The sequence below is a fragment of the Drosophila gunungcola genome, unplaced genomic scaffold, assembly GCF_025200985.1.
Source record: "Drosophila gunungcola strain Sukarami unplaced genomic scaffold, Dgunungcola_SK_2 000001F, whole genome shotgun sequence".
Lineage (NCBI taxonomy): Eukaryota > Metazoa > Arthropoda > Insecta > Diptera > Drosophilidae > Drosophila > Drosophila gunungcola.
In genome coordinates, this window is record NW_026453197.1 from 13968298 (window position 1) to 13991635 (window position 23338).

General features: G+C 46.8%; 7 protein-coding genes across 9 annotated transcripts; 3 read left to right on the plus strand and 4 right to left on the minus strand.

The window, feature by feature from the left end:
* Positions 1 to 212: 212 nt before the first annotated feature.
* Positions 213 to 3672, minus strand: LOC128262867 (apoptotic chromatin condensation inducer in the nucleus). The gene is made up of 6 exons (XM_052997423.1): positions 3564 to 3672; positions 1908 to 3478; positions 1569 to 1779; positions 1273 to 1507; positions 1102 to 1214; positions 213 to 1029 (listed from the first exon to the last, which is right to left on the minus strand). Exons 2-6 carry the CDS (start codon positions 3434 to 3436, stop codon positions 847 to 849), a joined length of 2271 nt encoding a protein of 756 aa, XP_052853383.1. The 5' UTR covers positions 3437 to 3478; positions 3564 to 3672; the 3' UTR covers positions 213 to 846.
* Positions 3673 to 4014: 342 nt separating this feature from the next.
* On the plus strand, positions 4015 to 5511 carry LOC128262883 (tetratricopeptide repeat protein 19 homolog, mitochondrial). Of its 2 annotated transcripts, XM_052997449.1 has the most exons (4): positions 4016 to 4667; positions 4723 to 4886; positions 4969 to 5116; positions 5167 to 5511. In XM_052997449.1, the coding sequence occupies exons 1-4, from the start codon at positions 4134 to 4136 to the stop codon at positions 5428 to 5430; spliced, it is 1110 nt and encodes a 369-aa protein (XP_052853409.1). In that variant the 5' UTR covers positions 4016 to 4133; the 3' UTR covers positions 5431 to 5511. The 2 variants fall into 2 exon arrangements, with proteins under 2 accessions (XP_052853411.1, XP_052853409.1); XM_052997451.1 differs by lacking the exon at positions 5167 to 5511 and having other exon boundaries at positions 4015 to 4667; positions 4723 to 4895; positions 4969 to 5108.
* LOC128262879 (protein catecholamines up) lies at positions 5428 to 7167 on the minus strand. Its single transcript, XM_052997446.1, has 2 exons — positions 6678 to 7167; positions 5428 to 6622 (listed from the first exon to the last, which is right to left on the minus strand). Exons 1-2 carry the CDS (start codon positions 7048 to 7050, stop codon positions 5652 to 5654), a joined length of 1344 nt encoding a protein of 447 aa, XP_052853406.1. The 5' UTR covers positions 7051 to 7167; the 3' UTR covers positions 5428 to 5651.
* A 398-nt stretch (positions 7168 to 7565) lies between these two features.
* On the minus strand, positions 7566 to 14811 carry LOC128262860 (E3 ubiquitin-protein ligase MIB2). The gene is made up of 6 exons (XM_052997415.1): positions 14486 to 14811; positions 13692 to 13797; positions 11175 to 11342; positions 10310 to 10979; positions 10086 to 10248; positions 7566 to 10004 (listed from the first exon to the last, which is right to left on the minus strand). Exons 2-6 carry the CDS (start codon positions 13756 to 13758, stop codon positions 7923 to 7925), a joined length of 3150 nt encoding a protein of 1049 aa, XP_052853375.1. The 5' UTR covers positions 13759 to 13797; positions 14486 to 14811; the 3' UTR covers positions 7566 to 7922.
* A 69-nt stretch (positions 14812 to 14880) lies between these two features.
* LOC128262885 (uncharacterized protein C1orf50 homolog) lies at positions 14881 to 15769 on the plus strand. The gene is made up of 4 exons (XM_052997453.1): positions 14881 to 15075; positions 15132 to 15289; positions 15343 to 15504; positions 15562 to 15769. The coding sequence occupies exons 1-4, from the start codon at positions 15021 to 15023 to the stop codon at positions 15751 to 15753; spliced, it is 567 nt and encodes a 188-aa protein (XP_052853413.1). The 5' UTR covers positions 14881 to 15020; the 3' UTR covers positions 15754 to 15769.
* Positions 15770 to 15959: 190 nt separating this feature from the next.
* LOC128261712 (protein hook) lies at positions 15960 to 18668 on the plus strand. Of its 2 annotated transcripts, none has more exons than XM_052995513.1 (6): positions 15960 to 16967; positions 17034 to 17594; positions 17654 to 17772; positions 17922 to 17974; positions 18036 to 18212; positions 18272 to 18668. In XM_052995513.1, the coding sequence occupies exons 1-6, from the start codon at positions 16077 to 16079 to the stop codon at positions 18508 to 18510; spliced, it is 2040 nt and encodes a 679-aa protein (XP_052851473.1). In that variant the 5' UTR covers positions 15960 to 16076; the 3' UTR covers positions 18511 to 18668. The 2 variants fall into 2 exon arrangements, with proteins under 2 accessions (XP_052851473.1, XP_052851474.1); XM_052995514.1 differs by having other exon boundaries at positions 18278 to 18668.
* A 108-nt stretch (positions 18669 to 18776) lies between these two features.
* LOC128261713 (protein hairy) lies at positions 18777 to 22776 on the minus strand. The gene is given in 4 exon segments (XM_052995515.1): positions 18777 to 20399; positions 21034 to 21180; positions 21183 to 21344; positions 22131 to 22776. Coding segments are annotated over 4 exon segments (1548 nt in total). The 5' UTR covers positions 22180 to 22776; the 3' UTR covers positions 18777 to 19209.
* Positions 22777 to 23338: the final 562 nt, after the last annotated feature.

A 23338-nucleotide genomic window follows, 5' to 3' on the forward strand; every position in this document is an offset into this window, starting at 1 on the left:
GTTTTAAGTTAAAAAAAATAATAAAAGTATTTTGGTTTCAACATTTTTTCTGTTACAAAAAAATGTCACACAAAAAATTAACAAAATATTTAGGGAATTCAATCAAACCGCATAAATTATTTAGACAAAATAAATTTAGTGCTATAGAATAACAAACGATTTCATGAAAGTCGAGCGGAATTAATGTTTATTTCTCAGACATTTAAAACACATTTATGGTTTTGGCATTGTCACAAGCTTGCCGACTGTTGTTAAATTGTATTTCTAAGTTCATTAAAATTTTAAGAAACATTGATGTTACAATTGATCAATTTTCTGTTTGTTTAATATATAGATGTAAGCATGAAACTTGCTGCAAGAGTTTCTAGAATCCGACGGTAAGGTTCCATTGCGTTGACGGTGATGCCGGCGCATTTCTGGCGTCGCTGGTTGTTGGGGGGCTGTGGTTGTTTTTGGGGTGAGGTGACGTTAGGCGCTGTAAAATGCTACATTTGAGGAAAGAAATCAAATCAGGTTATATATATATATATGTAATATATATGCGGTATATATGAAACAACAACTATGAGAAAAATAACGTAGAAAAGAGAATTGGAAATCTCAAAATTAGAATATGGATATGACGTTGAAGGAAATATTCAAATTGAAGTGTGTTCACTTCAAGTTGAATATTACAACGTCGGTATATTTGGGAACGCAAAACGTTCGAAAAATGGAAATTATTTGGGTGGTAATGGAACCCTGCAGAAGTTTTAGTTGCTGTTTATCATTTTCGGTTTTTTGTGGATGTTGATGTCAGTTTTTGAGATATTTTCAACGTTTATTTGCTTAATCTCAAGCCTCCGCCTAGTAACGTCGTCGCTCGCGCTCGCGACTGCGTGATCGTCTCCGTTCATTGGAACGATTGCGACGTGTGTCGCGCTGGCGGTCGCGATCCTTCTCACGCTCTTTCTGACGATCCTCCCTCTCCTTTATGCGCAGCTTATGCTCCTCGATGCGTTTCTGACGGAATGCCTCCTTTTCAGCGATCTGTAAGGAAGATGTTACACATTTAAGCAATGTTATATTAATTCCTAATTCAAAGTTAGTTTTCCAACTTACAGCTTCCGGCGTCAGCGGCAGCCAGTAGATGCAAGGCGTTCCCTTAGTCTTACGAAATAGATCATCTAATAGCCTGATAGGAGGTTCATTCTCCTTCCTTTTAGTTTTGGGCGCTGTTTACAGTAATAGGCATTGTTAATCATGGCCATACCTTCTAGAAATGTAGCTTACCTGGTGATCCACTGCGGCTTCTTGCGTGTGCATTGCGGTCGTTGCGGTCCCGCTCCCGGTCGCGTCCTCGCCCCTCTTTATCCCTAGAGCGTTTGCGTTCCTGTCCGGGGCGTTCCGCGTCCCGAGATCTCGAGTCCAGTCGATCCTTGCTCCCCCGACGTCTGTCGTTGCTGATTTTGTCGTGGTCGCTTGGCTCCTTTTTGCCCACATCCCATTCGCGTACTGGGCGCACAGGCTGCACGGTAAAATGGCAATTAACTGGCTGTTGTTATGTTGTTATGACAACAATCTTTTACCTTTTTGTCCGTCGGTTCCAATCGGGACCAAGCGTTGCCCGACTGCTGGTTATCTCTGGTGTTTTCCTGGCCATACCTTGGAGCTTCGTCTTTCGTTGAAAGTATCGCACGATCCATGTCTGTGCGACTGCCGAAATCCACGTTCAAACATTTCGGGTTCGAGACTGGCCAACGAACTCCGTGCAGGGCATGGCGGGTTTCAATAGCCTCGCTACAATGTTATTAATAAATTGATCAGTGTTTTAATCATTTTTAATATATTATCGTCATTATTTGTTAAATAAAGACTTTAAAAACCCTTCTGATGCAGGTGTACCGAAATTAAGAAAATATACTTACTCTTCAGTAGAGTAGGCAACGAAGCACTTAGACTTGATGCGATCTATCCAAAAACCATCTTCATCGACGATCTTTCCCGTCCGCGCCAGCAGGCCTTTTAGCTGCAACACCGTAAAGGGGCGCACCAGGTTGGTGATGTAGAGCACATGGCTGGCGCGGTTGCGCGCAGGACTAGGAGAGCGGACGATATGTGGTGCGGCCGTGGCGGCTGTGGCTTTGCTCTGGCCGCCCTGCGCCGGCACCGTGTCTGCGGCTGGCGTGGGAGTGGTCCGCCCAGTGGCTCCTGCGCCTTCCTTGTCTGTCGTCGCCTCTACGCCGGTGTCGCAGGTTGTTGCGGTAATGGCGTCGGCTTCGCGTTCCTTGCGCGCCTCGGAGGCTGGCATCGGCGAACCGGATCGCTCCGACTCCCGATCGCTGGTGACCAGGCCCTCCTCCTCCGAAGAGGATTCTAGTTGCACATCGCTGAGGGGCACCGGCTGCACCACGTCGGCTATTATGTTCTTCAGGGAATCCGTCGAAATGGCAAGCACTGGTGGGGCCCGGTCCAAGGACTTTTTGTTCGTCAGCCATTTGCGCTTCCTTACCGATCGCTGCTGCTGGAGTGCTGGAGCGGTGGTTGTGTTGGTTGCGCTGCTGTTTACGGTTGTCTCGTGCTTGTCGTTCGGAAGATCTGCTGGTTCATCCTGAATTTGTTCTGGTTTTTCCTCCTTCTGCTTGCGGTTCTCCTTCTGGTCCTCCTCCTCCTTGGCCTGCTGTTCCTGTTTCTGCTCCTTGTGTTTCTTCTTGGACTCTCTGCGATCCGCTGGAGCTGGGGCGTCTTCGTCCCTTTCCTCGACCTCTTCTGTCTGAATGTCTAATACATCGCTAGACGTTTTTAGATGTTCCTCATCCTTACTGGAAGGAGAAGGAACTTTTACCTCTTGAATTGGCTCGCTCTGCTTGCTGCTGTCATCCTCGGCAGCTTGGGCGCCCGGCTGGGGTTTATCCTCCTCTTTCTCAGCTTCTGTATCCTTGGCAACAGTGGGTTCTGGCTGGGATTCTTCTGGGACTGGAGCCGGCTGATCCTCTTTTTTGGCAAGCTCTTCGGACTCGCTCTCCTGAGCCTTTGCTGGCGGCTCCACAGCCGTTTCCTGCTCCTGCACACTGTCCTTGGCCACATCCTGGCCGTTCTCCGGCTCCTCCTCGGGGATGGTGTCCACCGCTTTATTCTTGTCGCCGCCCTTGGCCTCCGCGCGCTTCTTGGGCGTCGTCCGGCTGCCGCGACTCTTGCGCACTGGCGATGCTCCGGATCCGGCACGTTCCTCGCTCGAGGCGCGCCCCTCATTGATTTCTTCGGAGCGCGCGGCAGAGGCGTGCGCCAATTCCGTCTGTCCGATGTTCTCAGTGGGTGTGTCCAAGGTCTCCTTCTGGCCAGTGGTCTCGTCCTCCGTCTTCTCGTTCTCGGACACCTTGCGGGAGCGGCGACTACGCCGTGCCACCGGCACCGGAGCGGGCGACGACGACTTTTTTCGCTCGCTGCGCCGTCTCATGGCGAAAAACGATGGCCACGCGCTGAACTACACTGGAAAGATCTGAAATAAAACGTAGGTAACGCCGGCGGACCCACAACTATTTCATGCACTGCTATTAGAGTTCACTCCTCGTCCTTTCATGCACCTTTTCTCGATCAGAAAATTTATTTTGCTAGCGAAAGAGCGTCAATCCGCCATCAATATGCAGTGCAGGGTTGCTTCGGGCCAAAGTGGATGGGGTAGGCATATCGCCCGTGTCGTGGATATCGATAGTTTTGGCTGGGTAACTATCGGATGCCAATAGTGGCTGGAAATAAAAAAAAATACAACTTTAAAATATAAATAAAATGGATTTTTTTAAATTCATAAAAGTTAAAATATGTTAACATATATTTTTAACAGTTACTTCAGTTATGACAAAATCTGATAAGATAACATTTGTAAGTTTGTTCATCACTGATAAACTTTTAAATAATAAATAATTTTAAATAATATATATCATTCAAAGTCTTAACAGATTAAAATATTTAAAAAACAGAGTTTTATTTACTGTAGCTCATAGCAATACATTTTCAAACGTTAAAAATGCATGTTTAAATCACTTTTACCGCGCTTTGCAACACTGCAGCGCATTTCATAATAATAAATTACAGAAAAACACATTTTAAAAAACATCTGCATAGTTAAGCTATAAAATGAATTAAGCTCTAAAAACATGATTGTAAAAAACATTTGTAAACTGAGCCAAGTAATGGGCAGGCTCCGGCTTGCCCCAAATCCCAGGGAATTCTGTCACTCGGCGTCTCTGAAGCGAAGCACCCAACGGCCGGGATTTGGAACAGGATCACGATCGCTGAGCGCCTATGCTGCAGATCACCAGGTGTCCTGGATAGCTCCACCCGCTCCAAGTTCTTCCGGCGGAATGTTTTGGGCCTTCTCAGCTGCCTTTACGTTTAATCTTTTTGGAGGCGGTGACGAAAAGGAGGAGACTCCGGAGGACAAGCTAGTGAAGACTATAAAGCGATCGATCCTCTGCATCCAGAGGGAACAGTACGACAAGGCCGAGCAGATGCTCCACCTGGCCCTGCGAATGGCCCAGGATATTCAAAACAAGGACGGCATCACGTATGTTTTCGATCTGATGGCCAATTTGGCCATGGAGCGGGAGCAGTTTAAGAAGGCGGAAAAGATCTTCACGGACGTGATGAAGCGCCTCTTTGCCGATGGCCACACCGAAGAAAGTCCCAAGGTGAGTGAGCCCCTTAGAATCCTACTCCAGTTAAGATCTCCTTCATCTTCTTCAGATACTCCACATCAGCTCCAAGATAGCGCACATGTCCCAGCTGCAGGGTGACCTGGAGAAGAGTTTCCAAGGCTTCACCTGGACGCTGAAACAGTTGGCCAAACTCCTGGAGAAAATGCCCGACGACAAGGACATACTGGAGCTTTATGGCCTGACAAAGAATTGGTATTGAAGGTGTTTCCATTGCCGCTACCCAGCACACAGTTGCAGTTCCAGTCAATGTGTTTCTTCATGCGTGTATTTTCAGGTTTGGCCAGCTGCTGATGAAGCAGGGCAAGTACCTGGAGGCCAAGAACCTCTTCAAGGAGGCCTTCGACACGCTAATCGACGTTTACGGTGCTGTCAACGACGCCTCTGTGACCATCTTGAACAACATTAGCGTGGCGTATGTGAACGTAGGTCCGCTAGCTTTCCGGAAATACATAAATAATCGGATATCTTTCAGCTGGAAAAGTACACCGAGGCGAAGGAGACCCTTATGCAGGCGGTGGAACTGACCAAGGAGCTCAAGGACGCCACCCAGGAGGGCATCCTGCAGGCCAATCTCGGTCTGGTGTATCTGCGCGAAGGTCTGATGAAACAGGCAGAGGAAGCCTGCAAACTGGCGTGGAAATTGGGCAAGCAGCACCAGAGTCCCGATGCCGTCGAGCAGGCTGAGTATTGCCTTAACGAGATCAAAACCACACTGAATGGGGAAAAGCGGCAGTGAGGATTTCTTTTTACAATGTATTTTTGACTATTTATAAAAATTTCATTTCAAAGTAAAGCGCAAATTTTTAAGGCTTTAAAACTCTTAAATAACGCTCCCTCGATTGTATTGAGAAATAATCGCGGGGACTGAATATCCTAATATCAGAAAATTGTATGCCCTTTCACTTCAGCCCGCTCGATTAGAACTATTTTCTGCATTAACCCATCCAACCCTGGACACTACTCAAACTTGGCGATGACAATCATTAGGGCTACGCCGGTGAGCAGTGCGAAGATCTCCTTCAGTGACTGTTTCAGCTTAGTGGACTCCTCCAGCAGCTCCGGCAGCACGCTCACTGTGGCAATGTAAATGAAACCGCCGGCGGTAAAGGGCAGAACCCATGGCGCCGATCCGTCACCGCTTCCAGCTCCCAAAAGGGCCAGGGCTGTGCCCGCCAGCGCTCCGAGGGCGGTGACCAGCTGCAACAGCATTGCCTTGCGCCTGGAGCATCCCGACTTGATCAGGATGGCGAAGTCGCCAATCTCGTGGGGCACTTCGTGCAGCAGAATGGTGACTGTGGTTACAATACCAATGCTGTTGCCCGCCAAGTAGGAGGCACCGATGGCCAGACCGTCGGTGAAGTTGTGGGCAAAGTCGGCCGCCAGGTTCAAGTAGCCGGATATCTCAACTTCGCCCTCCGGCTCGGGTTCTGGTTTCTTTGACTTGGCCTTGGGCTGCTTTGTAGGTTTATCTCCATCTCCGCTGTCTTCCTTGTCAGAAGACTTCTTTTTGGGAGCCATGGGTTTGGGTTTTGGGGCTCCATGGCTATGTCCATGTCCTCCTTGTCCGCCCTTAAGGATGCGTACCAGTTTCTCCACCGACAGGAAGGCAATGATGCCGCCCAGAACCCACAGACCAACGCTCATGTCGTGGCTATGTCCGTGACCATCCTCTTCACCCTCGTGATGATGGTGATGATGATGGTCGTGGCCATGGTCGTCTTCTCCGTGGCTATGAGGGTGCGTGGCATGCGGAATCAAGTGGAGGAAGGCATCGCCCAGCAAGCCGCCGGATGCGAAGGCCAGGAGAACTTTGAGACGCGGCTTCATAGCCTCACTGTTGTCGAGGGGAATGATGTAGAGCAGCACAAAGGGAGCGGCACTGATAAGCAGCGTGGAACCGATGGAGTGCAGCCAAATGGTGCTCATATCTATAAGAAAAATGGGTCAGCTTATGTATTTGATATATGAGAGCTAGTTACATACCCAATGCCGGCTTTGACTTAGTGTGACTTTCTCCGTGATGGTGGTGCCCATGATCGTGGTCATGATGGTGATGATCATGGTCGTGGTCATGATGGTGATGATCATGGTCGTGGTCATGATGGTGATGATCGTGGTCGTGATGATGATGCCCGTGCCCATGATCATGATCGTGGTCGTGATGGTGCTCCGCCCGCGGAGCCTTTACCGGATCAAAGTTTTCGTTGGCTTCCCGCGAGTATTTGAAACTGGGATTGCCCTGGCCGGCGCATAAGGCCGGCAGGGAGAGGAGCACGGCTCCAAGGATAAGGGCCAGGGCTAGCTTCTGGTAGAACTGCATCTTGCTGCCCTGGAAATCGGACACTTGTTTGGCCATTTTGTCCTAATCTCTTATTACGCGTGGGACTGCGGCCAAAGTGTTGTGACGTGTTTGGTTTTTTTCTTGCTGGGAGTTATCGATGACCGAGAGATGCGGCATTTATCGATTGTTTTTCTTAAAAAAATATAAGCATCTTGTTTTGATTTCCCTGATTTGTTTTACTTTGGATATTTGTTTATTATTCCCTGCAAATATGGACTACTATACATTAATTAAACAATAAAGGAATTGGTTAATCATTAAAACAAATAACGCAGTTAGCACTATCTATAGTAAGCTTTTCCCACCATGCTGCAGTATTGCACCTAATCATTTGTACCTGTACCTAGGAAAATTTAGGTACATTTTATCCTAGCTAAGTAAGTATTCTGCAATAGCAGTACACGTACAAGCTTATTTACATTATTTTGTATAGGATAAAGGAATTGTTATTCCTCTTTAACAAAACTTATAATTAGAAAACCTTTGCTAAAATTCGGAAACCGTCATCCATTAAAAACAACCCATTTAAATTTATGTTTTATATTTGTATATTTGCAATTAAATGACTATTAAATATATTTATGCATTTAGTTTGTTTCCTATTTGTTTTTATCGTTACCAGACATGGTTAAACGAGGCTAATAACTAGACACGTGAAGGGTGCACAATAAATTGTTTATGTATACGATGCCGTTGATAAACCGTTACAAAAAGAGCGCTTCAAATTCGTCGTCGGTGTTCAATAAATAAATAGTTCGTGTGGGTGTGTGTTGGGTGTGTTTTCAGTGTTGATTTTGTGTATGATATATATATACAAGCCACTTTGGTTGCTGGTTGAATTGCTGCTGATCCGATCTTGCTGTCGTATCCGTATCCGTTTCCGCTGCTCAGTACAGGTTGATCTTCTTGAGTATTGTCTTGCGACACATGTGGCATGTGCGGAGCGTTTCGGCGCAGTGGGAGCAGGCTCCGTGGCCGCAGAGGAAGGCCACGTCCCGCTTGCGTTCCATGCAGATGCCGCAGAAGTGCGACTCCTCGAACTCCTGCACCTTGTTCTCCAGGTAGCGCAGCAGATCCCCGGACGGCAGGCGTGTGGGGTCACTCGGTGAGGAAGTGGACGTGGGCAGGGCCACTATCCGCCCGCTGGCGGTCAGACGCCGCTCGATTACCACGCCGCAGCGCAGACACTTCTTCATCCGGATGCCGCACTCCTCGCAGGCGATCTGGTGCTGACACGGCTCAAAGCGCACTAGCTGCAGGATCTCATTGCACACGATGCACTCCTGGGGACCGGACACGATCACCAGACTTGGGCCAAGACCCGCCGCCCCGGCCTCCAACGCTGTGCTGCTCGAGCTTGAGGTCACCGGTGGCTTGGGAGCCTTCTTGCGCGGCGCCACCTGCGGCGAGACATTCTGCTGCACTGCGTCCGAGTTCAGCTTCTTCACGCCCGGCGAGGCCGAGGGCGTCGATGGAGCGGCGGCTGCTGATGAAGCGGATGGTATCTCGTTTGGCTTTGGCATTAGATCTAGTTGCTGGCGCTGCGGTGGCATCGGTGCCGCTACTGCTGGACCAGCTCCATTGGATTCTGCTCCAGCCACAGTTGGCACATCCTCGCCAGAGGCAGTGGGTGCGGACATTTCCAAGGCTTGGAGGTTCCTGGGCAGTGTCTCTACTTCGCCCTGCTGCCCGAAGATCAGCTTCCTGATGTTTAGGTCCGTAATCCACTCAAAAATACTCGCATTGGCGTTGTTCAGCTCCACTCGGCAGCCGGCCCTCGAAAGATAGATCAGGATGCTGTACATCAGGCGATCCTCGGCCCGCACGCTCGTCTCCACTAGACTCAGGTAAAACTTGTGGATCTCAGGTGCCTCCTCGGGCTGCGGTTCGGCTGCGGACTGCAGATTGGACTTCTTGATCACACACAGATGCATGGCATTGTCTCCATCCTCATCCTTGGCGTTCACGTCGCAGGAGAGACGCACTAGTCGCTCGATCACCCCGGCATGTCCCTGTGAGACGGCCAGTAGGAAGGGCGTCTGCCGGCGATTGTTGCGTATGTCCAGCTCCGCTTGTCCCTCGGTGACCAGCGTTTCCACAACCTGCGCATGTCCGTTAAGGGCGGCCAAGTGAAGGGCCGCAAAGCCATCGTCCTTGCGCACATTGACCAGCTGGCGCGAGAGCAGCAGGATGCGGCGGGCGGCCACCACATTGCCCTTGAGCGCCGCATGATGGAGCACATTGAAGCCGCGATTGTTCTTGACCGTAAAGTCCAGGTTGGGGGCATTGCAAAGCAACTCCACCACCTCCGTGTTCTCCTTGCCGATGGCGTCGTGAAGCGCCGTATCACCGTACGAGTCCTGGATGTTCACGTTGGCGTTATGCTGCAGCAGCTCGCGGACGCAGTGCGGCGTTTTCTTGTGCGCGCAGATGTGCAGAGCGGAGCAGTGGCTCGAATTGAGGAAGTTCACCTCGGCTCCGTGCTGCAGAAGCACACGCATCGTGGCCGGCTGATTGCCGAAGGCTGCGTAATGCAGGGCAGAGTCGCCCTCCTTGTCAACCGCGTTCACATTGGCACCCTTCGAGATGAGGTAGCTGACAAGGTCGACGTAGCCCTGGTGCGAGGCGACCTGAATGCAGGCCTTTCCGCCACTCATCACGTCTACCTGGCCGGGATTCACGTCCAGATACTGGCGCACGAAGTCCAAATGACCCTGAGCGGCCTCCCGCACCAGTTTGTCCGCCACCGAGCTGCCCGAGAGCCCCGAAAGCGGTGTCATGACGTGGTCCGCTCGCCGATGGCTAAGATCCATCATGCTGTTGGAGCGTTCAGCGGCCGTGGCCAGCGGCGATCGCTCAAGTTTGACACATTTCGGATTAAGGGTCCATTCGAAGCCGTCGTCCAGCTGCTGAATACGCAAGTCGCCGTCCGAGTACACCTTCACAACCTTGCAAATCTTTCCAAGGGCCTGAAAGATTCATTTAATTTTACAATATATTACAATTTAAAAGTTAATATCAAATGTATTTGTTATGGAATCTTCACTTACGTGTCGCATGATTTCGATCCATTCGCCGTGGCCCTTCTGCAACTGCTGCACCTTGTTGGCATCGTTGATAATGGTGACCAGATCACCGACGCGAAAAGAGACAACCTTTACGAGGGCGGCGGGATGGAAGGTCCATCGATTGGGACAGTTCTCATACTGGACACTGTTGAATTTTGAATTGGGTTAGAGAGTCAAATAAATTTAAATGTATGCCAGTTGCTCACCGTATGTCGCCCTTGTCCGTGATGCGATGCACAGTGCCCAGTTTGGATAAATGCTCGACCATGCGCGGATTCCATCCTCCATGGCCCTGCTGCAGCTTCATCAGGGCATCCACCTCCTGGCACACCTTGACGCGGTCGCCCACATGGAAGCTTGGCTTCACCATCGGCGCCACCGGCTGCAACTCCTCCGGCTGTCCCAGCACAGGCATGTGGTCCTTGTAGTAATGGCCGCCGCACGTAGCAGTTATGTACTTCAGATCCACGTTGCCCTTGTGGCCCAGACGATAGACGTTCGTCGATCCGGTTACCCACGATACGTTGGCCACGCTGCGACACGATTCGTTGTCCCAGCCCCGGATTTCCATTACCCGCCCCGTCTTGCCCTCGCCGCCGTCCTGTTCGCTCCACTCCCAGTCCGGACCGCGCACCACCTTGGATCCAACGAAGATGCCCCGCAGCTGGATGCGCTTGGAGCCCTTTCTCGTTGACACTCGCACGCCCAGGGAGTTGGGCGAGGTGTAGCGGACAAACGGGTGCTCCACGTCGTGCAGATCCTCTGCGTAGCAGTAGGCGCAGAGGTGGTAGTTGGCACACTGGGCGCACTTGAATACTATGCCGGCAATGCCCGCCTTAGAACAGCCATCGCAGACGACATTCGGGTGACGAACTCCTGCGGATAAATGATTGGAATGTTGAGCTCGGTAAATAATAGATAATTACTTTTAATTATAATTATTATTGGAAGAATTTGTATATAATTAAAGCTTTTACTGTGTTAGTATTTCAAAAAATCATACATATAAATCAGATAAACTTGATGTTGTTAAATGCAATTTAATCCCATAATGTACACATTTTTACTTACCAACTTGGGCATTATCCACAATTATCAAGTCGTACTGGTTTTGATAGCCCACCCGGTAGTTGGTCCGGTGTCCGGAATCCCAGTTGACCACGACAGTGTTTTCCGGCGAGTGTGTTGATCCGCAACGTCCGATTTCGCAAACGGTTCCAACGTGACCTTCTCCGTCGTCTGTTGCGTAAGCAATGAAACAAAGTTGGAAGCGTTGCGATGTGAGTTGGTTTAGATGTGGTTCAGATTCAGATTCTATGTAGCTGCAGCCAGGCTCCTCCTTGCATTGTATGCACATCTACATCTACATCCACATCCACATCAACATCCGGTGGATATTAGACATCTGTGGCGCACACTTCCCCCTCATAAACAACGCGCCATGACTATAAATACCCACAATCATTGACTCTGGCTCGGGCTCCAAGCGGATTTTAGTTATGCACTCGGACTCGGACGTGCAGCTGCTCTATAATTACCCCAAAACACGGGTGGGGATGTGAAAACGTTCTCTAGAGGGTGACATTTGATGTTGGCCTGGGGCGGAATGGGAGCACCGATGGCTGTGCTGCTCCCGTCTGAAACTTTTGTTTATGTCTATTTTCAACACTCCCCAGCAAAAGGAATACCAGGGCCCTAAAATAAACTCTCCACATTCTCCCCAATCTGCAGGCACGCTGGAACTAAGAACCCGCGATCTCTACCCGGTGCCTAAAAATAAACACTCCAAAAAGGTTGGAGACAAAATGGCACGCGCCCTTGCCGCCTGACGTGTTAGCCAGACATATGCCACAGGCTTATTTTCCGAAGAGGAACTGCAGTTCACGAGGGGAGGAACACATACCATGACCTAATCCGTGTGTGCATTTACTGCAGCCATGTGCAGCTGCAGTTGGAGCCTTCAATAGGCTCAAGTATTACTCAGCGAAATATTTTTCTATGAACACCCAGCACTTGTGGATTGTTTGTCAAGTATAAGTGTTTTAGAATAATATATAATTATAAAAACCATAATAAATTCCCTCAAACTTGATATTTAAACGGTGTGTCGTACTATGTATAAAATAACATCGAAATAGAGTGATCAACTAACTTATTTGTTAGTGGTAATAAAATTAAACTAAAAAAAAATTGGGTAGACTAATTTCCAGATCTACCAAAAATGTTCACAAAGGCTTTAATGTTTTAAAAAAAAAAACAGTTTTTATTATTTTAAATAATTGTTGGTTTTTCAATTTATATTACAAAAACGATATTCAAATATTTTTTCTTTTAATAATTACATTACATTTGTAAAACTATAGCATTTTCATTAGCTAGTAACTAACAAATGTTTGAAAAATTATTCATATCTGAAATGTGTTTGAAAAAATTAAACGTTTTTGGTCCATTAAAAAGACATGGTAATAAAATCTAAAAACATGTTTACAACGTTGTAAAATTAAAACTAAAATTGGGGCTTTTAAATTAAAATCTTTTTAGAAGGTAAACTGCAGGCGTTTTATTTAGCTTTTTAGCTGTGAACTTTACCATTTTTTTTTCACTATACGAATTATTTCCAGCTAACGACAATTAATTCAATTAAAAACTACGCAATATTATTGTTCCGCGGGCAGCTGCCTACGGGCATATTTACCTGCCACGTAGGGTGCTATAGTGTATATGTACTATCGAGAACCACACATCCCCGCCATATATGTATGAACCATAAAACGAAGCGACGAAAGCAGAAGCAATTGGTAAGCGCAAGAATTTCGCTGCTGCCGCAGTGAGTGTTGCTAAAAATAGCGAGGCGCGTCCTCTTTACATACAACAACGCCCCGAGTAGCAGCAACGGACACGGACGTACACCTCTCCGTACCGCCGCCGCCCGCAATGCCCCCTCCCAACCTCCCTCCCCGACCAGTCACGGGTGCCAATGCCAAGTGAGTTCAGTTTCGGGTATACAGTAAATATCGGTAACACAAAAATTCTCTTCAAAAACACATTTTTTGAGTACTTAATGTACAGGTCAATCAAACTGCAATTCTGAAATTATTCAGTTGCGAAATAGTTATTGAACATTTTATCACATTTGTCAGCAAACACAATCTGATTTTGATTTTTAATAGGATGTGAAAAATTTCACTGGCATTTACATTTGCATTTTGAGATAAATAATATAGTTAATCAAATTATGCTGTTTCCTCAATTACATTTTTAGAAATTAATAACCTTAAAATTTTACAAGTGTATAATATTGGGTTTTCTTTGAAAGTCTAAACTTAATGACAGTTTTTATTTATCTAAGCGAGTGTGAAAACTACTATTTAAGATTAAATATGAGAAAACATTGGCATTCCCAATATATTTGAACTTTACGCTTAAGTAGCTGAGTTTCCCCGACTAATCTCTACCGTACGTCGATTTCAGTTTATACTTTCTAACAAAAACACACGTATTTATAAACAGAGAGCGGATGGCAAGTTAATTCGCCCCTTTGGAGGTGGGTAAACAAGTTGGCCCGTGGCTGCCTCGTTGCGTTCTTACCTTGATTCGACCAGATCCAATTGGGTCCGCGCACCACTCGAATGCCAGGCGGAATGGAGGCTCGCATGGCGCTTGGTTGGCTCGATTTATGTAATTCCGTTTCAGCCTGCAAGGATAAGGATAGCATAGCATAAATGTGACATTTGACATTACTCGGGGTGCGGAGTTTGATGGGACCTGGCTGATAATTGGGTCAACTAACTGGCGCCCTCGTCAGCGCATGACTAAAAAGGGGGGTGCCACAGACGTCTTTCAATGCTTAAAAACACTTTTAAAAATAACAAAAAAATATAAATTCTGATTTCCAGGATCGAAATATATTGTAGCACTGTTTCGGGAACTTAACAAGGGATATCTGTGGCCCCACCAATTGTTTGTGGGTGTTTACATGCTGGGCGTTCGGCGGAGGGGAAATTGTATTTAAATTCAAGATATGCGTGGCCTTTCCGATCGCCAGTGCTTCGGTGTTTCAGGGAGTCCGAGTTCTGTGGTGCGGGTGCAGCCCAGTAGCTCGTCGTATGACGCATGCCGATAAGACAGATGTACATACATATGTAGCGCCTGGGATTTCGATTCCTCATCGCCCCAGTGATAAAGACCAAGAGCTGGGAGTTTTTAGTCAACTAACAAAATTCATTCAAATAATTGACCCGCATGTGTTGTTTACGAAAGTCCAAGCACTCACACTCACGTCCGTTTTGACATCGCTTATATCGCGTATATATATGCATATGTACATAAGCAAAATCGGGTATGGTGAAAAATGATGATTGGGGGCATGGCTCTGGGCTTACCAATGTAATTTGTGATACTCTCGCTGCTCCCAGCTGTTTGCTATGAAAAACTTTAAGTTCTGTGGCCTTTAATGGTGCATTTTATGCGCGCGTGCGCTTTTTATTGGGCATTAAGTGTTTCCTTTCGCTAAAATGCAGGGGCACCGTTGCTACGGCGGCCAGAAGGGGTCATAGTTCACTCGAACGCGAATCGTTTCTCGCACTAATCTAACACGCCGCCAACGCACGAATCGTCGAGTCGCTCTGGCACATTACAATTTGATATTTATTGGCCAAAATTCACAATTTCGCTAGCACTAAAATATACAACTACAATTTGGTCTGCTTCTTCTTTCATTAGGTATGGCCTAAAGGTGGTCGTGCAAAAATACAGCTGCAATCGATAGTTACCGATAGTGGATGGAGCAATCGATGGTTGTGTGAGAAATATCAACAAATCGAACACATGTTTATTTGTTTTCGGCAGTCAGTAGATTCAATTTAGTTGTTTACTAGTGTTTGACTAGTTATTTTTATTCATGCTCGTAATCGTGTGATGAAAAGAGCTGCTAAAATGGACCAATTGACGTATAACACAGCTGTTAAGAGGGGTAAATTTACTTTGTATATAGAAGTGCAGTGATGTAAACAAACAAACTTTTTTCAGCTCAACTGGTCGAAAGGAATCCCCAATCGCAGTTGGATCCGCTGCGTGTTTCAATGCACCAGGAGGAGGATATCATAGAACTGGCCCAACAGATCCAAAATGCAGACAAACAATTAAAACACACTACTTGCCATAAGCTGGGAGTTATAATGGAGCAGGTGATTAATCATACTTTTAAACTAAATTTCAACCACTAATATCTCGTCAATAGATCAAGATGCTCCAAGCCCAGGCCATGAACATACTGAAGGAGTCCAATCTCAACCGAGATCTGCACAGCGCTGCCTGCAATTTCACCAAAAAACCCGGGCAAATCTATCATCTTTACCAAAGGGCATCGGGTCAAAACTATTTTAGTATGCTATCACCGGAAGTACGTTTTGTTTTGAAACTCTTGCGGACAAACCCGATCTAATTATTTTTGTTGTAGGAATGGAATCTTTCTGTTGACCAGACCTTTAAGGGCAGCTATAGGTTGGAATACGATTTGAGCTGGACCCCTGTCGACAAGATTAAAGAGCAGGATGAGAAGCTGAAGTGGGCGGAGGAATGTATGCAAAAGACTCTGGACAGTGAGCGAGGCTCGGCAATGGCCATTGACTTCAACATCAATCATAATTAAAACATAAAATATAAAATTTTAAAATTATTTTCAAGACGTAGAGTCTGCGATAAGAAACCACATGGATTTTTAAAATAAATTAAATAAAAGAACTTTGAGAAAAATGAAGAATTTAATATTGAATAAATAAAAATATTTTACAATATTATTACCGCTAGTTCATATCGATAACTCAAGTGCATTTTAGAGCCTATCGATAGCTGCCCTGCAGTTCGATTTCTGTTTATGTTTTTAGTGCTACAGCTGAGAGCTCTCTTTTTTGTGAAATTGTGAATATTTTTAGTTTGTTTTGTTTCGTTTAGCGTTTCGTTCAGACCCGCAACATGTCCGCGTCCAAGAACGAGATGTACTACAGTCTGCTGGAGTGGTTCAAGACCCTCAATTTGAATGCGCCGCACGCAGATGCGGAATCCCTGGCCGACGGAGTGGCTCTGGCCCAGGCGCTGAATCAGTTCGCCCCCGAATCTTTCACAGACACCTGGCTGTCCAAGATTAAGGCCAGTGCCGTGGGCAGCAACTGGCGGCTGCGGATGAGCAACCTGAAGAAGGTCACACAGTCGGTGTACGACTACTACAGCGAGGTGCTCAACTATTCGCTTAGTGACTTCTCCAAACCGGATCTGCAGCGAATTGCCGAGAAATGCGACCTGGGCGAGCTGGAGCGTCTGCTGCAGCTGGTCCTCGGGTGCGCCGTCAACTGTGCCAAGAAGCAGTCCTACATCACAGAGATCATGTGCCTGGAAGAGGAGCTGCAGGCGAACATCATGCGCGCATTGCAGGAACTGGAGGCCACGAGACAAGCCTCCTCCCCAGAGGGCGGAGTGGCCAGCTCCCTGCCACGCAGCTCCATCAGCGGAATCCTGGACTCCAAAATGGGGCAGGAGGAGCGCGACGCCATGGCACAGAAATGTTTTGAGACCGAGAAGAAAATGCTGCTGCTGATCGACGAGAAGACCAACCTGCAGCAGGAGTTGCAGAAGCTGCAGCAAGAGTTTTCCCGCCTGGAGCAACATTCCACGGTGATCGGTGACGATGGGGTCTCTTTGGGGCCAGTCCAAACTGGATCTGTGCGCTACAACGAGCTGCGACGGCAGCTGGATCTTTTAAAGGAGGAGCTCCTACAGTCCGAAGGAGCTCGAGAAGATCTGAAACTTAAGGCCCAGCAACAGGACACCGATCTGCTGCACATGCAAATGCGCATCGAGGAACTTATGGTATGGATACCTATTTAAAATAAACCTTACTTCCGCAAAGCTTCATTTATGATTTGCTACCCACAGAAAAGCTCTGCTGAGGTGATAACACTCAAAGACGAGGTGGACGTTCTACGGGAGTCCAATGACAAGCTAAAAATTTGCGAGGCTCAGCTTGACACGTACAAAAAGAAGCTAGAGGACTATAACGACCTGAAGAAGCAGGTCAAGATTCTGGAGGAGCGTAGCGCCGACTATGTGCAGCAGAATGCGCAGTTCGAGGAGGACGCCAAGCGATATGCCAACACTAAAGGTCAGGTTGAGTTGTTCAAGAAGGAGATCCAGGACCTGCACGCCAAGCTGGACGGCGAGAGCAGCAAGAACGTTAAGCTAGAGTTCGACAACAAGAATCTGGAGGGCAAGAACCTGGCCCTGCAGCGAGCCAAGGATAGTTTGCTCAAGGAGCGCGACAATCTCCGCGAGACAGTTGATGAGCTGAAGTGCGGGCAACTGTCCTCGAATTCGGCACTAACAGGCACCACTGTTTCCCGGGAATTGCAGCCGTCGGCCACAGTAGAGAAGCTACAACGTCTGGAGGCGGAGAACAAGGCACTGCGCGAGGGGCAGGGTGGCCAAACGGCTTTGGCAGTGAGTAATCAGAGATAATATTACTTTGTACAATTATATTAATAGGAATTTTGCTGTAGCAACTTCTGGACGATGCCAACAAACGCTGCGAGAATTTGCGTGAACAGCTGAAGACAGCAAATGAACGTATTCTTTCCCTGTCGCATGCCTCCCAAAGCGATGATCCCATTTTGAAAGAGTAAATATAAGTTTTTATATTCGAATTTAGGTCCCTTAACTAAAACTAAAAATGCCTATCCATTCTGTTTAATTTATTTAGGAATATTTAATTCATATCAAAATCGTATTTTTCTTTTATCTAAAAACACAATTTTTTTTTCATCACAGGAGCGAGTTTGGCAAGCAAATCAAACAGCTAATGGAGCTTAATGAGCAAAAGAGTGAGTAAAAATTAAATTTCTAAAATAAACAATTGCTTTATATTATTTTACGCCCATGCAGCACTCCAATTGGAGGAAGCGGTAACGCAGAGCACTTCGCTGCAATGTAAGGTGACCCAACTGGAAACTAATCTATCTGCACGTGAGCAGGAAATTCTGGCGTACGACGCCAAATACCGGAAATGCGTGGAGAAAGCCAAGGAGGTGATCAAGAGCATTGATCCGCGAATTGCCAGTGGTAAGTTATACAAAATGATAACGTATTATGTAGGTATAAAATACTTCTTAAAATGTAAGCTCTAGATGCTAGTGTCCTAGAAAAGAGTGCTGAACTCGTCGAGGAGGAGCCAAAGCCCAAGATGAGCGCAATGGAGGAGCAGCTGATGACCTCCGCCTTCTACAGGTTGGGCGTGAACGCCCAGCGCGATGCAATCGACTCAAAGCTGGCCATCTTGATGGGCTCGGGCCAGACATTCCTTGCCCGCCAGCGTCAGTCGGCGCCTCGCAAATCCCTAAGTGCAATGAAATCAAAGTAGAAAGCATGAACCTGATGTGTAGGCTTAAGACTCTTTTCTTGTTTGAAAACTTATATAAATAATATATATTTCAAGTATTTATTCGACCTCCGCAAGGATCTATATCGTATTTATAGGATATACCTTAATAAAATTAATAAAACTATACAAAAACGAAAGTGAAGTTTTTAAATGGCTTGCCATTTTTTGTGTCTATCAGCACTAAGCTTAACTTTTTTTCCTGCAACCAACCAGCTTTTAAAAACCCATCGCATGATAATAAAATTACTAAAACTATCCAAAAGCTAAAGTAAAGTTTTAAAATGGCTTACTATTTTTTGTGTCGGCCTTAACCTTTTTCCCGCATCCAACCTCATATACAAAACACCATTGCATTTTATAGTAAATATCTTAGCTTTAGTATTGAATTAAATACATTTAACGCAGAGTTCAAAGGGCAAAAACAAATGCACACATAAATGAAGGAGGTCGCTCTGTTTGGCTCTGGAACCCATCTTGTAGAGAGTCTCTCGGGCATTGGCACAGGTAGGAAATGCATTTTGGAAAGGAGCAGGAGCTACACACGACGAGCGCTAATAACAATAGGTATCATCCTCTACTTGGCGATCAGTTGGGCCGGTGAACCGCCGGTTTCCGGCTGGATTCCCACTCAACAGTCTACATACTTGGTACATAGGATCTCTGACCCGACCCACCAGTTCACCAGGGCCGCCACATGCTCTCATCCTGTCCAGCTGCTGCTGCTGCTGCCGCTGCAGCCGCCGCCGCCGCCTGGGCCATATAGTGGTACTCCTCCTCCTGGCGTTGCCTCAAAGCCTGCCTAGCGGCATTGCTGGTCTGGGGACGTGGACTCGCCACCGGAGCCTCGTTCTCATTGGATCCGATGCCACTCTCGGAGCGAGGCGATGATTGCTGTGTGGCGGGCATGGACTTGTGTTCCGACACCGAGACACCCGAACTAACGGAGGCGGCCACCGAGGCGGGTCTCTCCTGGTGACCCGACGGCGTCACCGCACCGGAAGTGGCCATGGCGGAGACGGAGGCTCCGGCGGAAGCGGCCACTGCCATGCTGTTGGCATAGGCTGCAGCCGCAGCGGCAGCCACATGGGCGGCCTCCAGGCCACCGGGAAAACTGGGACTCAGCTTGCCGGCCAGATGGGGCTGCACCCTCTGCAGCTCGATCAACCGCTCGAAGTCCGTACGAGTGGCTATCGGATCCACCAGGGGCTGGGCACTCAGGCCCAGAGCTGCCGCCAGTTGGACGTAGTGGGGCGGCAGGACCAGGACACCGTTGGTTCCGTCGGGCTGCTGCTGCACCTGCGCCTTCAGCTGCTGTTTGTACTGCTCCAGCACATTGGCGCACACCTTGTTGCGATCCTCCTCGTAGGTCAGCTCGCTGGGAGCAACTGCATCCTGCGGCGAGGGCTGGCTTTGTGGCTGTCCTTGCACCTGAACGGGAATCGGTGTTTGCGCCTGCGCCTGCGCCTGCAGCATCCCACGATTGTTGTTCTCGTCCTGCGGCACTGGCGTGGTTGGGGGCAGGGTCCTCTGCTCCGTGGCCACCAACTTCAGACCCTTGCTGTAGTCCAGCGGATTCGAGTCCTGGCTGCTGTAGTCCAGCGAGTGCTCCTCCGGCTGGCTCTTCTTCGCGTGGTTCAGTTCGAAGCAGCTGCTGCTGCTGGGACTCTCCGCAAAGGTGGCCGTCGAGTGGGGACAGATCTCCACGTCGATCTCGGCGATGCACTGGTCCAAGTGCCGCAGCAGTCGCGCCTTGGAGCCGGGCTCCGCCAGCGTGGGCATGGTGCCCAGGGGCGGTGGCTCCGGGGTGGCCAGGTATCGAGCCACCTCGCGAGCACAGTCCGTGTAGCCCGCTCGGTATTTGTTAACCGCTGTGAGGAAGGGTAATATATATGCTAACCGTTAGTTAAAAATTAAAATATGCATTTTAATCAGGTCTTAAATCGGATTTTTTCAAATAAATTACAAATTATAATTATCAAGTTAATTTAAAATATAATTTATGATATTTTAACTTTGATTAGTTGAAAGTTTTTCTTATTTTATAAGAATAAGCTTTATAAAAAAAATTGCTTTTTAAGACTATTATTTTTAATGAAGTTTATTCTTTAGCAATATTCTTAGTTTTTATGGGCTTTAGTGACCTGTTAATGAATATATAAATCAAAGTATATTAACGTGCTAGTCGTATGGTAGTTATAGTCGGGTTCCCTGATCACATAAAAACTTTGTGTTATAAAAATAATAAAACCAACCATGACCTCGATTTAGTCTGCATATATATTCCAAGGTCTAAATGAGTTTAAGATCAAAATTGTTTGCCAAAATAATAACAATTTCAGTACTCAATAAAAAACGTTATAACCAATATTTTTAGAAACTCTTAAAATTATATAAATGGGGTATATACATACATATTTAAAGCACTGTCATATGTTGATAGGTAAATTAATTAAACTACGTAAACTTATATATCTTATATATTGTAAGAGTGGATATACTCACTGGGATCGTCGAGATTGCGGTGCCTCTGGAAGTGGCGAACGGTCAGCTCCAAAATGTCCGCCTTCTCCAGCTTGGTGTGCTTGGCCTGGCCCTCGCCGTTCTTGGCGTTCTGGCTCTTGGTGGACTCGAGGATGAGGGCCTTCAGATGGCCAGGCTCTGGTTGATCCTCGCCCGCCGTCGCTTCTCCATGAGTGGTTTGTTTGTCCGCTTGCTGATGTCCTGCGACGAAGTCACATTCTGGGTGGAGCTAACCAGCCCGATGGACTTTATGCCGCTGCCATTGGTTGAGCCGGCGGCGGTGAATCCGATGCCTGAAGGGGATATCAAAGTATAGATTCTAAATATAGTTTGCACTGCAACTGCATGGGAATTTAGTAAACGAAAGTTGCAGTAATTGATCTATCCGTCAATCAACTAACAGAACAAAATATAAAGTTTCTCAACTGAGAACTTGGGACCAACATAAATTAAGCAAACACTCAGTTCATTAATTGATTTCCTTTAATTAAATAAAAATCAATAGAAGCCAAAAATCCTTCACCATCGATAATTGCACTTTAAACTTAAATAAAATAGTAGGTCTTAAAAAAATATCATCATAAACAATGGCAACTATTTCCTTAAGACGTAATGTTGGAATTGTTTTTAAAGCTTTTGAATAAAAACTATTTTTTATTTAACTCCAAATAGAACACAAATACACTTTGAATTTTATGAAAATTATGTTAAAACAGTTTTTTGTGTTTTTTTGTTGGTTTGTTTCGCCACAGGTGGGTTTTTTCTGTGACTTCCGTGCTTTGTTTATTAGCTTTTTAAAACTGTGAGTCATTTTCTGGTTAACTAACACTTTTTATATGATAGTATGTCTATGTGATTTTTTTGTGTTATAAAGAAGTTCTGAACAGGAGGTGTAACCAATTGAACTGAAACGGTTTTCTATGAAAACACTATTTTTCAATCAATATTAATATAAAAGTAGGTAGTCACAATTTGCATTAAATTTTGTCTTTTGACACACATTTAATTTGAGCAGTTCACAATTTAGAGTCTTATTTAATATATTTATGTAGCGGATCGGATAAAGTGTTGTATTTTACCAGGTGCTGATTTATTTTTCGAGTAATCCTTATCACGTTTTGCTGTCATTTTCTCATTTTTACGAAATCCACGCGAATTCGTTGCTCGTTAGCCAAATATAAAAGGGCTGCCTTTGGCTTGCTTTTTTTGAATAATTTCGAAATGTTTTCGCTTTAAGACCGCGCCAACAACTACGTCTTTTGGTGGTTGATACAAAAACTTAAATTCCGTTCGACGGTACACACGTCCGTACTGTTCGAGGATTCACGGCTAACTAAAGCAAGCAAGCAAGGACCAAAAACAACAGCGACTTTTCACTTCATCGCTTGTCGGCTGTCTGGCTGGCAACTACTGGCTTTTCCGATTTTCCGCTGCCGCGTGCGTTGCGTTTGTGCAAAATTTCCCGACTGAAATGCTTGGTTAGCTCATGTTGCTGTCGTTGCTGTTGCTGTTGGTGTTGCTGTTGCTGTTGGTGTTGCTGCTGCTGTTGGTGTTGCTGATGTTGCTGCTGCTGCCAGTGGCAGTGGCACGAGCCAGGCGGCCGTCGTCGTCGTCGTGTGGCGCAGCAACCAAAGCAGATTGGAGTCAACCGACAATAAAAGCAACAACAACAGCAACAGCAACAGCAACAACAACAGCAGCAGCAGCAGCAACAGCAACGCCTGGCTGCCTGCCACGTTAATGGTGGTTGTGGTAATGGTTGCCCCACCGACCTCCACACAGACATGCACACATAGATTTGGCCAGAGCTTAACGACGCAGCAGAGGCATGTTGCCAGTGGGCGGTGGGTGTTTGGGTGTTTGGATGGTTGGGTGGTTGAGTGGTTGGGCGGGGGGATTGGTGGCGCGCTGGCTGCGGCAAATGTCAGGCAGCCCAAGCGACAAGCCGGATCGACGTGCCGCCACTTGGACGGACGGCGTGACCATGTCTGGCATTCACACACACACACACACTGGCATAGACACAGGAACCCACACACAGGCATACAAATCAATTCGCTTAGGCGCAAATAGGAAATTACCCAGCAAACATGGCGGATGAGTGATAGTTTCTCGGGGCAAAAGGCATAGCATACTTTTTGGGGCCATGTAGGTATTTTTGTCTATTGATGAACATTAATAGTCGTACTCTTAGATTTAAATATATAAGAACTACAACTATCCTAGGATAGTTGAATTAAAATGAATTATTTTATATGTTACAAATTAAGAACCTTTTTGTCATACA

Bases quoted from the DNA above. Each gene is read 5' to 3' on its own strand.
- LOC128262885 (XM_052997453.1), top strand. From the start codon at position 15,021: ATGAAAAGAGCTGCTAAAATGGACCAATTGACGTATAACACAGCTGTT. The intron at 15,076-15,131 runs GTAAATTTACTT...AACTTTTTTCAG, and splicing joins TAACACAGCTGTTAAGAGGG to CTCAACTGGTCGAAAGGAAT. The intron at 15,290-15,342 runs GTGATTAATCAT...TCTCGTCAATAG, and splicing joins TGGGAGTTATAATGGAGCAG to ATCAAGATGCTCCAAGCCCA.
- LOC128262879 (XM_052997446.1), bottom strand. From the start codon at position 7,050: ATGGCCAAACAAGTGTCCGATTTCCAGGGCAGCAAGATGCAGTTCTAC. The intron at 6,623-6,677 runs GTATGTAACTAG...TTTTTCTTATAG, and splicing joins TAAGTCAAAGCCGGCATTGG to ATATGAGCACCATTTGGCTG.
- LOC128262883 (XM_052997449.1), top strand. From the start codon at position 4,134: ATGATTGTAAAAAACATTTGTAAACTGAGCCAAGTAATGGGCAGGCTC. The intron at 4,668-4,722 runs GTGAGTGAGCCC...CATCTTCTTCAG, and splicing joins ACACCGAAGAAAGTCCCAAG to ATACTCCACATCAGCTCCAA. The intron at 4,887-4,968 runs GTATTGAAGGTG...GTGTATTTTCAG, and splicing joins TATGGCCTGACAAAGAATTG to GTTTGGCCAGCTGCTGATGA.
- LOC128261712 (XM_052995513.1), top strand. From the start codon at position 16,077: ATGTCCGCGTCCAAGAACGAGATGTACTACAGTCTGCTGGAGTGGTTC. The intron at 16,968-17,033 runs GTATGGATACCT...TGCTACCCACAG, and splicing joins TGCGCATCGAGGAACTTATG to AAAAGCTCTGCTGAGGTGAT. The intron at 17,773-17,921 runs GTAAATATAAGT...TTTTCATCACAG, and splicing joins GATGATCCCATTTTGAAAGA to GAGCGAGTTTGGCAAGCAAA.
- LOC128262860 (XM_052997415.1), bottom strand. From the start codon at position 13,758: ATGCGAGCCTCCATTCCGCCTGGCATTCGAGTGGTGCGCGGACCCAAT. The intron at 11,343-13,691 runs GTAAGAACGCAA...CTTACGCAACAG, and splicing joins TTGGATCTGGTCGAATCAAG to ACGACGGAGAAGGTCACGTT. The intron at 10,249-10,309 runs GTGAGCAACTGG...AAAATTCAACAG, and splicing joins ACGGACAAGGGCGACATACG to TGTCCAGTATGAGAACTGTC.
- LOC128262867 (XM_052997423.1), bottom strand. From the start codon at position 3,436: ATGAGACGGCGCAGCGAGCGAAAAAAGTCGTCGTCGCCCGCTCCGGTG. The intron at 1,508-1,568 runs GTAAAAGATTGT...TTTACCGTGCAG, and splicing joins TGGAACCGACGGACAAAAAG to CCTGTGCGCCCAGTACGCGA. The intron at 1,215-1,272 runs GTAAGCTACATT...TACTGTAAACAG, and splicing joins AAGCCGCAGTGGATCACCAG to CGCCCAAAACTAAAAGGAAG.